Raw genomic sequence first — 14006 nt, forward strand, 5'->3', positions numbered from 1 at the left:
TCCTGAGGAAGGGCAGGATCGACCCAGTTAGTAAAACCTGCAGTTGTGACAACTTCAAGCAAACACTGGATACAGCTCTGGTATCACAGGATAGATGGCACTTCCCTCCAAAGGCTGCTGGGAGGCGACAGAGCTATAAATGGGTACAAGAGCTGAAGTCAGTATAAAGACTTGCAGGAGGCTGGGGGAAGGTTCATGTAGTCAACCACAAGCAAGACCCATTCAGGATGACCAACAGAGCAACAGCAGATGCATGCACTGACCTTTAAACTTCATCCAGCCCAGTGCCATGTTAAAAGGAAGCCATATAAACATCCTCATGCATATTATTCTGTCCCTCAGAAGCAGTGACAACACAGAACGATGCTACCTGAAGACTCTCCTGCTATGTTATCCACGGTCTGTTATTAGAAATCATGGAATCCCAGACTGGGTTGGGTTGGAAGGGACTTTAAAGCTCACTCAGTTCCAAACCCCTGTCACAGGCAGGGACACCTTCCACTGCAGGAGGTTTTCTACCTGCCAAGTCCTTTGCCAGCACTTCCACAAATGGAAAAGCTGAGCACTGCAGACAGCAATCCCGCTCCCAACACAGAATGGGAAACAAACACCTCAAATCCTAGGGGAAAACTGCTGGATAGAAGAAATGCCGCATGTTAAATATTGAGTAATAAAAGAAATCAACATGTAACAGCACAAAAAAATCAGGGCACAAACATCCGCTTCATTAGTGGCCAAGAAAATAAAAGTCCATTTTTAAGGGAACCTTTTCAGCATGCGTCTAGTGCCATTTCATTCAAGAAATAGTTCCTACTACAGCTTGCACTGAAGTAGAAAGAGGACAGCCTCTAGGCACTGACAAGATTAAGCCCCAGCCAAGGCATCAGACACTGATAAAATCATCTCCATCAGCACACGGTACCGCTCTGGCTCGCAGCAGATCCTGCCTCATGTTGGTGGGCTCATCAGCTCCCCCCAGGCAGTCCTGTCTTTGGGAACCACTGCAGAGGCAGGAGCAGCCAGCCAGCCCTCCCTGCTTCCCTCTCATCCTGCAAGCCTCGGGAGGAGGCTGCCAGCTCCAAAAAGCTGCTGCACTGCAGGAAGCTGCTCACGCTGCTGGCCCAGCCGACACCGCTGCGCTGTCTCAGGAGGGCAGGATGAACGCTGGCAGCTCTCTGTCTCAGTGCTTGTAGCTGCTCAGGGAGCTCAGGGTAAGGCAGAGCCCAGCTGTTTTATCTACAGAGTCAAGAAACCTTGGGCCAAATCTGTAGAAAGCCATTTACTGCAGGTTTTGATGACCTGTTGCAGTAAACTCCATGACACTGTGCTTAGTGGAATAGCTTATGCACAGTATCATAGAATGCTTTGTGTTAGAAGGGACCTTAACACTCAGCCAGTTCCAAACCCCTGCCACGGGCAGGGACACCTTCCACTAGAGCAGCTTGCTCCAAGCCCCTGTGTCCAACCTGGCCTTGAACACTGCCAGGGATGGAGCTTATTCAGAAGAAGATGGTGGATTTTCATAGCAGACAAACCTTGACTGTCGGGCTCTCTTTTCTATCAGATCTCAAGAATAACTTCCAACTTCAGTGATACAAACCACACTGATGGAGTCCAGCACCTATGTTGGCATTTACCCAAAAGGTATCACAAAATGACTGATTAGCCCAGAATTAGAAGAAACACCTCTGGTGCCAGCATCCAAGGAATTGGTCCACTAAGCCCCTAACTCCAGTGGCATCAGACACAAAGCTCTCTCCTTATGCCACAAAGAGCAACTGCACCACAGCCAAGAGCACCTCTGTTTTATCAGACCGTGATCCAAAACCACTGCACAGCTCTTGGGAGACATACTTCAGTGCAACAGCCCACCTCTTTCTGTATCCCACTCCATCAACAGAAAGTCCCTATCCCCCATTTTAGGAGCTGAGAGGTGTTTACACATGGTGCTTCCGAGCTGAAAGCTTCCAAGTAAAAAATTAATAGAAGTTCCAATGAAACCTTCTGCCAAGCTCCTGTTCTGCAGGGAAAACAAGCTCTGCCTCCAGTCACTGTAACAACTACACCGTTCTCCAAGGACTGTTTTCCACATAAGCAAAGGCAGCACCCTCATCCAAACACTGAAAACTGCTGAAACACCAACTAGGTTATAAGCGCTAACCAGAAACCATGGCACAAATCACTACTGAGAAGTCTTAGGCTTCCCTGCTCACCACTCCAGTGGCTTTTGTGACAGTTAGGCCCTCCTTCAGCTTGCCATACACTTACATGTAGAGTTCATTTTCACCTCAAGTGCACCACGTTATCATCTCTGGGGGAACGAGACTCCAAAAGTAGCAGTGATGAGACATTTCATCGGCTGAGTTTTTAGCCTTCCTCATACACATACGAGTCCAAAAGCTGACAGTACACCATGCTAGATATGAAACAGCACAGGGACTATATTACTACTAATCATAGAATGGTTTGGGTTGGAAGGAGTCTTAGAGAGCATCAGGTTCCAACTCCCCTGCCATGGAAAGAGACACCCTCCTAAGAGTGCGTCTTACTCCTAACGGTGAAGAAGTCCATCCCTTCTTCATTAAGACATGCAGTGGAAGTACTAAGTCCATCAACATTCAAAGCAGTAACACCTCAATGCTGTTTCTGCTTAACATACCAGACCCCTCTGGTTCTCTTACCATTCACAGCTTTCTCTATGAGCTCTTCACAAGCATCGAAGTCTCCCTTCAACACCAGCTTGTCATGCAGGTCTGTCAACATGGGGTGCTCCAGAGCAATCTTGGTTTTCTTCTGCAGCGACTCGAAAGCCTCCGTGTAGTTGTGCTGACGAAAATGCTTTAGGCAAAGGCGAATGGCTTCCTGTTCACGGTACTACTGGAACACAAGAAAACCTATGAGACATGTAGATTTGTCTTTTACCACCACTGTACCTGGGAACATGCCTGGAGACAGAAGCTTATAGATGCTGCTCATAAATTGCTCACAAGCTTGGAGGAACGCTGTGTGAAAGACATAAGCTGTGCAGGGATTTACTTGCCAACAGCGTACACAAGTTGTACAAGGTGGTACCATCCCATTTAATAAGCACAGGAGGCAAGAGCCACAGTGCCCCAGATCTCTGGAGTGACCATCACCTCCCCACCATCCGCTGCTCGAGGCCTACACAAAGTGCAGAGCAGGAAAAAGCCTTTGCTCTCAGCGTTACGTAAGTTGATTGTATGACTCTTACATAACAAAATAATTTGGAAAAGTAGGTCACAGCTTTTCGAGAAGCAGAAGGAAGAAAAAGCTAAACATGAGAAACAAGAATACTTGGAATGACCAGCGCTCCTGCCCTCAAATCCTGCGGCTTTCGGATCGATGGCAGCACCGACTGACGTGCACGCCAAAGCGTTACCTTCCGAATATCCCCCCCCCCCTGCATCTTGAAGCAGAGCCTTTGCTTTCACACCATGGATGATTCAAAGCTGCCCATTTCCCACTCAGCTGTGGGAAGGGGTGAGAAACCCACGCTGGGTCAAACATCCAGGCACAGAAACGTGAGAGGAGAGTAAACTGTGTAAGAGCGGCAGCTTGTGCTTTAACACACCAAACATCCACTGTGTTTTCAAAGCTGCTAACTATAAGTAACAGATTTTTAAGCTGATAAGGAGCAGAGCCACTTATTTTACATAGACTCCTCCAACCTAAATGCTAAAGCATTAAAGTGTCGTGGTTTAAGCAGGACATGAAGATAAATAATCCCAATTCCATCTGTAACACACACCTACCGTGGTACAAAGCAAATGTAACTTTAAGCATCCATAAAACTAATGAAGTTACAGACAAGATTTTGCTCCTAAACAGACCTCACTGCTCCAGGTGAAGTTTATGGTATTTAAACGAATACCATCTTCCTGAAAACCTGGGACTAACACTGACATGCACCAAAAATTAGTGGTCTGAATAGCAGGAACCTCATACACTGAAGCAGCTAAAAAGAAACACGGCCATGTGCTGTATTTTTAGGTCTTAATCCATCCGTATTTCACAGCTGCAAACAGTCAGAACCATGCATTTTTAGATAAGCGGCTCCCAGCCCACACAAAAAAGGCCAAGGACATGCACTGATAAAAATGCAAGACTGTGGCAAAGGAATACTAAAGCTAAAGCAGAGTTTTGCAGCACAACTTGAAAACAACAACTTCTTTTTTCTTCTTAAGAGATACTTTAGATGCTGTCTTTAAGCAAAAGTTCACATCATTCCAGGCCAAAACCACCACAGATTCTTTGCTGCTCAAAGGGATAGCAAGCAAAAGGATTTGCTGCACACCAGGAATAACCGGCTTCTGCATTTCAGCTCCTTCAGTTTAGACACGAGACAAAACTCAGACCTGGGCATATTTCCATTGAGCCTCTCGTGACTGACAGAGCGGGTTTATAAAACACAAAATGACTGTTGGATACAGGTTGGCCACTCAATGCAATAATAAAGTTTTTATTTCAGTGACACCAGAGTAATACTTCAAAAGCTGAATGTAAAAAGCTTATTTTAATGCAAAAAAGGTGTACAAGAAGTATAAAAAAGGCTCTTTTTTAAGCGCTGTCAGAGATGACAACCCAAATAATAGCTTTGATTTGAAGCTGTAAATAATTCCTATGGTTAAAAATGTAATGAGAACATGAGCCTAAGATATTAACACTGTCAAATAAACTAGTAGAAATATTTAAGTGTTCAGCATCAGAGTTATAGCCATTACTTAACTGCCATTTAGTTGCTAAAGTATATCCACTCTTAGTAAAAGCAGAGTGGTGAGGCTTCAGGAGGCAGTAGGCTGAGCTGGACAGCAAGGGCAAAGCAGCAGGGAGGGAGTGGAGTAGGGGAGCCCTAGAGAATGAGGACTGTGCTTGCTTTTTTGAGTCCGCATCTGTTATCCCCAACTCTACTCCTCTCTTAATGGGAGTGTTTTGTTGGTGAAAGCACACAAAAGGACAGGCAACTTCATGTAGAACATTATTCCAGTCTGATGGCTCAGGCAGTAAAGGATTACTGGATTTCAAAGCTTTTGAGACTTCCAACAAAAAAATATTCACACCAGCTCAAAGAAGTGGAAGAAACAGGTCAACCTTTCCCCAAACATGGGTCAACACAGATCCTCCCTATATGGATCCAGCAACAGGGCTGTGAGAGAGGAGAACACCAGTGAGACATACTCTCACCACCACAAACTTGGCAACCGATTCTAGTAGAGCCCAAACAATCATGACTAAGTCTCTGCCTTGCTGCTTTAGGGCTCAAAGCTTTAGAAGAACAATGGTGGCACCCCTTGAAGAAGTCGTCACTACATATATGCTGACCACAAGAAGTGTCAAGTCCATGGGATAAGGGGGAACAAACCAGATGGTGATATCATCATCATCAGATGGTTTCTGAGCAAAAAGCAACAAAAGCAAAAATCAGAGCTTCCTGGTTGCAGCATCTGGTAAAGATGCCAGAGACACCACCACGTGCTGAGGCAGCAGAAAGAAGCACAGAAAACCATCAGCAACTGGACCTTTCAGAACTGGACATCAGTAACCAGAAGACTAAGGACCATCAGTATCACTTTAATCATGAAGCAGCTACAACATCCACTGAGGCTGTCAGTGGTGGTTTTAGATCCTCCATGAAGCAGCTTGTGATGCTGTTATGAGCAGCAGAGGCCACAGGGTTTCTTTAACATACTGGCAGCACTATAACTGGTGAGGGAGTCCCAGTATTACAAGGCACAATCTTTGTCCCCTTTTAAGTTCTTCTTTCTGGAAGCACAGAGATGCTGCTCCACTCCTCACTATTACTCTAATGGGGAAGGGAATCTCTGCAACACAATATGAATTTCATTGAACTGGTCCAGAAAAATCTATGCATAAAAAGCAGCAGCAAAATGAATTCTGGTTCTCAATGTGCACTTCCCTCCCACAGGAGAGGCATCTGTTGTACTCAGTTACATACAGTTTATACAACTCATGTTTAGAACCCTTTGAACTTTCTGTCTATCAAAGTGACAAATGGCATAAATCAGCTCATCCCACAGGCCAGTGGCATCAGCTCCCCTCTGTTCCAGGGTATTCAGCAAGAAGACACTAAGAGGGAAACACTGGAAGTACAAGGAGCTGCAACAGGAAAGACATTAAGTGATTCTCTTTAGAACAAGCTCATTTTTCTACCCTGTAACAAAAGCTGCATATGGGATCCAAGAGGCTCTAGGCTCACATATAGCTCTACAGAAGGGCTGGTATGGTAAAAGAATGAGTAATCAAAAGGCAAGAAGAGGGAGAAATGGAATGTGGGTTTGCTAACATTCATTTCCCTTCCAATACAAGTGCTGTTTTACCCATATAGTCCCCTTTGACTCAGTCTTTCTTTTGTCTTTCTTGTGATGTGTATGGGGGAGGGGGGGGTGGAGGGATTTTTGGTGGTGGTTTTGGGGTGTGTTTTGTTGGGTTTAAGCAGATACAGGATTCGCCCTGAGTCAAAACCTCAGCCATGTGGCTTGAGTTGCAACAATGCATGTTTGTCGTTTCAAGAGCTGATATTCCAAGGAATGAAAAGGTCAAGCAATCCCAGTAAAAGAAGTTTCACAAGATTCTAAGAGCACACATGTTCAAACAGGCATCTAAAATGGAGGCCTACCTTGCTGTACCAGTTGAGGCACGGCTGGACCACATCTGGATCATCAATGCCATTAAGTTCAACATACCAGATACTAAAATTGAAGCTAGGTCCCCAGGATAAGAGTGGAACTGGAGAAAAGAGGAAAAGGAGAAAAAAAGGATGCATAAACATCAAAGCACCACTGTGTTAATCTCATCATAGGCTATATACACAGTACTATTTCAAACAGAATGATTTTACAGGTTACACACAAAACTCAGTATTTCTGATTTGACATAAATTCTAGCTCCTTTAAGCAAGCTGAGGAGAATTACCAAATACATCATGTTCAAGCTGTCATTTCAAGCAACCTGTGCCAAGCAGCATTAACACGGCAGATCATTGCAAAGCAGAAGCTCACTTCAAGCAAAAAGAGCAAAAATCCTATCATTTAAACCAGCTCAAAGAGGCAACAAGCTTTGACATGGATGAGAATCACAAGCACACTAGAGACAGTATTTGCTCCTCACAGTACATTTATTTCCCCATTTGTCAGCAACAATTATTTCCCCTAATGGTGAAGACAAGAAGCTTGGGTAGTTTCAATGGGACAGAATTAGTAACATCTGCAAGTTGTGGAGGAGGGAGGGAGGGAAAACTGTCAGTTTTCTATTTAGAAACTACATCTACTCCTCTTTTTACTTAAAAAAGGCTTAAATCTGGGCAGCTTTTAGGCTCATGTTTTATCTACATGCTGGAACAAATGTTATTCACTGACCCATGAAACAGAGGCTGCAGCCTCTCACCTAAGGCTTCTCCCCCCCTCTGTTGTGAGCACCTACAGTCTTGCACTCATTTATTGATTAAGCTGCAGGTTAAGGCTTGATTCTGCTTGTTGAAGCAACTCCAACTCCTTCAAACTGCAGCGAAACCAAGTGCTTTCGTTTCAGATACTTCTGTTTCCTTTTTAGCTGACTGGAGCTAATAAACAGGAAAAAGATAGTATTAGAGGCAAATGAGGAGTTCCCAGCAACAGCATGGAATCCACTACCTCCTCCCTTCCACCAAAGCTATTTTTACAACAGGGAAATTCCTTGTGACTTTCAAACCACCACAAAATACCACGGAGATTGACTTGGTGAATTAAGGGGTTTTCTGACCTACTCCTTGAGGAAATAAAACCCAACATGGCCCTTAAAGTTGTTCCTCAGCTCTTCAAGGTTCTTAAGTATTTATACTTCAAGCAAGCAACATCTACGACTTCCTGCAATGCGCCTGGGCACAAAGCATATGTTCAAACACATGATTTTCTCTATTTTAAAGGGTTTTTCTACAACCCTATTGCTAAAGACTCATGACAATTTCTGGGAACAGTCATCAAGGGAAGAGATTCTTAGAAAAGAGCCAAAGAGATTCTGAATATAGGACTCTTAACTGATTTTATTACCCCTAAGTAGGCACTTTATGTGTTAGAGCTCTCAAATCATCCCGTTCAAGCAGTTTTCTGCTTGGCTGTTCAGCGCAGAGTGAGCTGCTTTCAGAGCATCCCCAGTGGATGCATGTGTGCGGAACCAGGAGAGAAATGAACTGGTCAGAACAACCAGAAGTCACTTATCTGCTGTTCATATGGCAGATGCTCTGCCCAAGAAACCTCTTTCCTGCTTAGTTCTATCCCCTGCACAAGATGAGTGCTGCCAATAAGGGACCTTAATACCACAAAACAGCTTAATCTGGGGTATTCCACCTATTAATGCAGCAGACTGACAAAACACCACATGGAAGGGTTAACACCTTTGATCTGTCCTCACCCTGAACACACAGACCAAGACCAAACTGAAGTTAAAGTTGGTATTTGGTCAGATATAAAGAATCAAAGTCTATCCATCAGCTCATTGCACCAAAACACTGCACCAAACCACAGACCACCTCAAATGGACTAAGGCCATCAACTTCCTGATGGTGAACCTGAGGGTAATTTCGTAACACTGAGTTTACTGGGTGAAAAACTAAAGCTAAGTATTACTGCTTTCCCACTGTATTCCAGAAAAACACAAAGAAATGTCCATCTTCCAGTGCCTAAAGGGGCCAACAAGAAAGCTGAAGAGGGGCTTTTTATAGGAGCATGTACGGACAGGCCAAGGGGAATGGCTTGAACCTGCCAGAGGGGAGACTGAGCTGAGCTCTTAGGCAGAAGCTCTTCCCTGTGAGGGTGCTGAGGCGCTGGCCCAGGGTGCCCAGAGAAGCTGTGGCTGCCCCATCCCTGGCAGTGTTCAAGGCCAGGTTGGAGACAGGGGCTTGGAGCAAGCTGCTCTAGTGGAAGGTGTCCCTGCCTGTGGCAGGGGTTGGAACTGGAGGAGCTTTAAAGTCCCTTCCAACCCAAACCAGTCTGGGATTCCTTTTCAACAGTTTGTCACAGAACTTACACGAGCTTCTCCCAGGAAAACTTTACAATTCACCTTCTTGGTAACCAAACATGACATGAAAGACATCCTGGGGATGTGCACCAGAATCCTGGGCAGCTAGCACCACTGCTATCACCAGTACCACGCAAAGCCATCAACTTGCTAACACTTCTCTCGCCAGTTAACTCAGCACTTTCAACAGTTCTGTTCACATTAAGGAAACAAAACACCAGAAACGGCGATTTTAACATCAGGATTTTTGTTGTGCCATTACCCACTTTAAGGAAAACCTTAAATAGTCCTTAAGTTACACAGGGAACACAAAATAAGTTCTTCCCCGGTGCTGTAAAGCACAGAAAACTGAAGCTGATCTTTTTACAACCACTCCATAGGAGTAAGAACAGCGACAGAGCAGAAGGGTTGAAACTGCAAAGTGGTTTCTATACCAATTAGGAAAGATGAAGTGTTTTGCTGCATCATCTCCTCATTTCTGATGCTACTCCCTGATCCCCGGATCCTCTGCCTTTTTCTCAGGTGTCCATTTGACACATCTCCTTTTAGAGCACATCTAACTCTGACCTGGAAGGGGGAAACAGTAAGTGCAGCAAGGAAGTAGCAACAGTCACACAGACAGTGATAAGCATTACTTGTCAGTGTGACACACAAATCTCATCGCTATCGCTGCACAGAGTTTGGAGGTAACAGCAATGTAAGATCCTGGGTGCAAGGATGGCAAGTCTATGTACTAGAGAAAACAGTAGCAGAGGCATTAAACACAGTAGAAACATTTCAAATACCTCTCTCAAGGTAATTTCTGTGTCCCTCCTCTCCAGGCCGTAGACAGACAAACAAATTATGTGCATAAAAACACTGGGAACACCCATAAATAAAGTCTGGCTCATTTCTATCACCCCTAAGCTTCAAAATCTTGAAGCCTTGTTAGTAACTCCCATGCTAGTAACAAACTGGCATGAGAATTACACCAGCAGTTCTTCAAGATCCTTCATGGCAAATCAGCCTTTACAACACTTGGTGCTTTCAAGGACACGCTACAAAGAAAAAGCTTTACGCTGAGTAACCACAAAAGCAGAGGCAAAAACAAAGCTCAAAGGCATTAAAATGATTATTCTCTAGTATTTTGTTTGGATACGTATCTTCTTCCCCCTCCTAAGTTCTTAGATGAGGTGTGACATGAAATGCACAACTGCCTTGTCAAGGAGGACAAAAGCCTGCACAGCAACAGGAGCTGAAGTTGAACTAATTTAAGTCAAAGAAGTGTTAAGTCTTTTCTTGACAGAGTGAGAAGTTATTTCTTCTGCTTTCTCTGAATCTCAAACTTTCTCTACAACGAGAGCAACTGAACTTGTAGGAGTAGGAAGTATTTTCCCCTCTCACACATAAAATAATAGAATCATAGAATCAACTGGGCTGGAAAACATCTTTAAAGAAAAAGCCCTTTAAGCTCATCCAGTCCAACCATTCCCAGCACAGCCACGGCCACCACTAACCCACAGCACTGAGGCCTCGTCTCCACGCTGTGTGAACACTTGCAGGGACGGTGACTGCAGCCCTGCCCTGGGCAGCCTGTTCCAATGCCTGAGCACCCTCTGGGGCAGGAATTGTTCCTCAGCTCCATCTAAACCTGCCCTGGTGCAGCTTGAGGCCGTTTCCTCTTGTCCCATCCCTTGTTCCTTGGGAGCAGAGCCCAGCCCCTCCTGGCTCCATCCTTCTCTCAGGCACTTGGAGGGAGCAGTAACATCCCCACTGAGCTTTCTCACATCTTGTTCCTCCTGCCTTACCCCCCCACATCAACCTCACCACTGTGTTATTAACAGGATGCTTAGCTGTGGAATGAGAAAGCAAATGCCTGATGGAAGTTGCTGCAGAACTCACTATAATGCCTCCCCCAAATACACAAATCTCACTAACAGCAGCAACTTCAGCCGTGTCAGTCTCTGCAAGTCCAAAAGGGCAGATTTTGGCCTCCTGTGTCCTGGCAGCATGACCAGGAACATAGCACGGTGGTGCACATTTGTGAGCTCCTTTGGCTAGGAGCTTGGAAATTCTAACAAACCCAAAACACAGTCAAGCTGTGTCTCTGAAAAATAACACCATTTCGTAACTTGGGTTTGCAGTTGTGTCACAGCAAAGAACACCCTCAGAACTTCAGGAGCAAACTACCCATCAGCTGGAGGCTTTATTAAGCTTTTATTAGGGAAGAGATTCTCATTTCTGTCCTAGCACAGGGATTTCTTCATAGGAGACAGTGTCAAGAAACACAAGGCTATCGGTATAACTAGAAAGGAGAAGGCATCTCAAATTATAACTAGTAAGCAAGTGACAGTTAAATACAAATCTTTTTTGAGTTTTATGTATATACATCATAGAATCACAGAATGGTTTGGGTTGGAAAGGACCTTAAGATCATTCATTTCCACTCCCTGCCATGGACAGGGACACCTTACCATTAGACCATTTCAATTAGACCATGTCACCCAAGGCTCTGTCCAACCTGGCCTTGAACACCAACAGGGATGGAGCATTCACAACTTCTCTGGGCAACCCATGACAGTGCCTCACCACCCTCACAGTAAAGAACTTCTTCCTTATCTCCAGCCTGAACTTCCCCTGTTTCAGTTTGAACCCATCACCTCTTGTCCTATCACTACAGTCCCTGATGAAGAGTCCCTCTCCACCATCCTTGTAGCCCCCTTCAGATATAAAAACGATGTTAATATATATAAAACAGAATCCCAGACTGGTTTGGATTGGAAGGGACCTTAAAACTCATCCAGTTCCAACCCCCTGCCATGGGCAGGGATACCTTCCAGTAGAGCAGGTTGCTCCCAGCCCTGTCCAACCAGGCCTCAATCCCTATTGCTATGTGTGGAACCACTTCCCAACAGAACAAGCCACCTAACTATTAATATTACTCATGTCACGTCAGAGAAAATAAAACTCTAGTAGTAGAAATTAACCAGCATTTCACTTTCCTCGCATGTTTCAACTTGCTGCTAACACTTCATAACATCACAACCCGTTTTGCTGGATAGGATTCACACATCCAGACAAGTAGCTGGTAATCATTCCATCTTTCCATCCACCCCTTTAGCCCTCTAGTAACTACTTGCTGGTTTCTAGCCAGTGAAAAATAACATTTCCTAAAAACCTAAAGCAGAAAGCTCCACAAATCAACTTTCCTGCTGCAGTCAACCTTTAACTCCATTACTCTGCACCTCTTGAGGTTTCCCAAAGCCAAGTGTTACGGATGCTTCCAAAAGTAACAGCCAAAAACAAGCCCAATGCACAACCGATTCCTCTACTCTTCTAAGAACGGAAACACCACTGTCCATGGCACAAACACAACTGCTTGATTCCCAGCCTGAAGCTTTCAATTCCACAAGCAAACATGAGAGGAGATGCAGAAAGCCATGCAGAGACACGAGCAGAGGGCTCTGAGGGGAGCCCCTGCACAGCCACTATCATCCAAGTCTTGGCAAAGGAATTACTCAAAGCTTCAGAACATTCCTCAATTCATCTAAATGAGTCAACACATCTCATTTTTCAGCAGCTACCTCTTTGCTCCATTTTTAACCTTAAACAGCCAGTTTAAAACCAGTCATTATTTTACTATCTCAGTATAGGAAGGGCAAGATAACTTTATGAAGCTACAAACAGCTGAAATGCTCTAAATTCTTGGATTAAATCCACTGATGGTCACTGTAAGGCTCTTGTTCTCGCTGGACTGCGTGAAGCAAAGAAGAGAGCTCCCTACCCGCTCCCATCACAGGTCACAGCAACCTGCCTTCATCAGCTCCACCAGAGAAACAACACTAGACAGCATTTCTTTGCCCCGGATGTCATCTTTAGTCACAGATTAGACATAACTATTAGAGTACTAGGAAGAGAACAAGGAAGGCTTTTGCTGTTGCTCTATGTGTTGTGAGAGTGTCTGAGAGTAAGAGTTCAACCTGTTTCAAGCTCTAGGGCTGCCACTTGTACCAGTATTTTATGATTTATTTAAAGCTCTAGATAGCAATTTCTAGTAGGACAGAAACAGCTTCTCCAGCAACTAGTTGACTCAACAGCTCTGTTTCTGACAATGACTGTATTTCACTTTCATTCCCCAGGACTTATATTATGAAGCTGTTATTTCTTATTAACAGGACTTCACTAGGTTCCCATCTAACCAGCCTAAAAGATCATGAAATGGAACAGCTCTTGTGGATACTTTGCCTGAGTACAATGAAGTCACAAGTGCCAAGATCGGCACAAGTATAAGAAGAGATTAATTTCTACTCAGAATGCTGAAAAAATGCATTTACCTATCTTAATGAATCGACAGGGGAACATCTGTTCATCAATTTTATGCTTCAAGGTGAATGTTTCTTTGTTATAATCATTCTTTAAGCCACTGTGGGAAAAAATAAATAAGGTTACTAAATCTTACCTTGTATTTTAGAACTAGCTAATAAATGCAATCTAGGTCATGCCTGAAATGGTTCACGTTACTATGAATCATAAGTATGCATGCTGGACCAATGCCTGGATTCCTCTCCACCACCTTTTATCTCCCTGGGACATCTCCACCTCCTTCTATCCCCTGAGCACTGGGGAGTGGGTTTAGGAGGGCACTGACACAGGATCAATGCTGCTCATCTGTGCCTGTCACCCTATGACTTCAGGAAGGGATCTGCCTCAACCACGTTGTCAAGAGGGGGGATAGATCAGCTCTCTGTTACCACACCACCAAAGCGCTTTGTGAGCCATTGATGGGCTCTACTTTCTAAAAACATCAAATATTTAGTGTCATTTATCAAAAAGCTTAAGGATTTTTACTGAAGATACAAGTGCAGGACCCAAAATATGGATTTGTATTCAACTTCAGTACAAGTGACATGACATTAGGTCTCAAAAATCACTATTCTAGCAGCAATGAAGTCAAACTGCAAGGCTGGGCTATCTAAAGAGGGCAAAAGGGTGGGAAG

At 44.4% G+C, this 14006-nt stretch overlaps 1 protein-coding gene and 1 long non-coding RNA gene across 5 annotated transcripts in view; one reads left to right on the plus strand and one right to left on the minus strand.

Moving 5' to 3' along the window:
- LOC133276801 (uncharacterized) overlaps positions 1-14006 on the plus strand; it is a 459153-nt gene that overhangs the window by 210441 nt on the left and 234706 nt on the right. The gene's annotated exons all lie outside the window — the stretch shown is intronic.
- Positions 1-14006, minus strand: part of MKLN1 (muskelin 1) — a 109833-nt gene that overhangs the window by 68581 nt on the left and 27246 nt on the right. For 2 of the 4 annotated variants that reach the window (XM_061467966.1, XM_061467967.1), the window contains exons 4-6: positions 13344-13432; positions 6656-6765; positions 2682-2874 (exon numbers count right to left, since the gene is read on the minus strand). In XM_061467966.1, coding sequence (XP_061323950.1) covers positions 2682-2874; positions 6656-6765; positions 13344-13432 — 392 coding nt within the window. Of the gene's footprint in view, positions 1-2681; positions 2878-6655; positions 6766-13343; positions 13433-14006 lie in introns of all 4 variants that reach the window. The other 2 variants (XM_061467968.1, XM_061467969.1) reach the window with 2 other exon arrangements.

The sequence above is a fragment of the Pezoporus flaviventris genome, unplaced genomic scaffold (assembly GCF_033815535.1).
Source record: "Pezoporus flaviventris isolate CSIRO_AGI_PZ_B2104156 unplaced genomic scaffold, CSIRO_AGI_Pfla_v1 ptg000046l, whole genome shotgun sequence".
Taxonomy (NCBI): domain Eukaryota; kingdom Metazoa; phylum Chordata; class Aves; order Psittaciformes; family Psittacidae; genus Pezoporus; species Pezoporus flaviventris.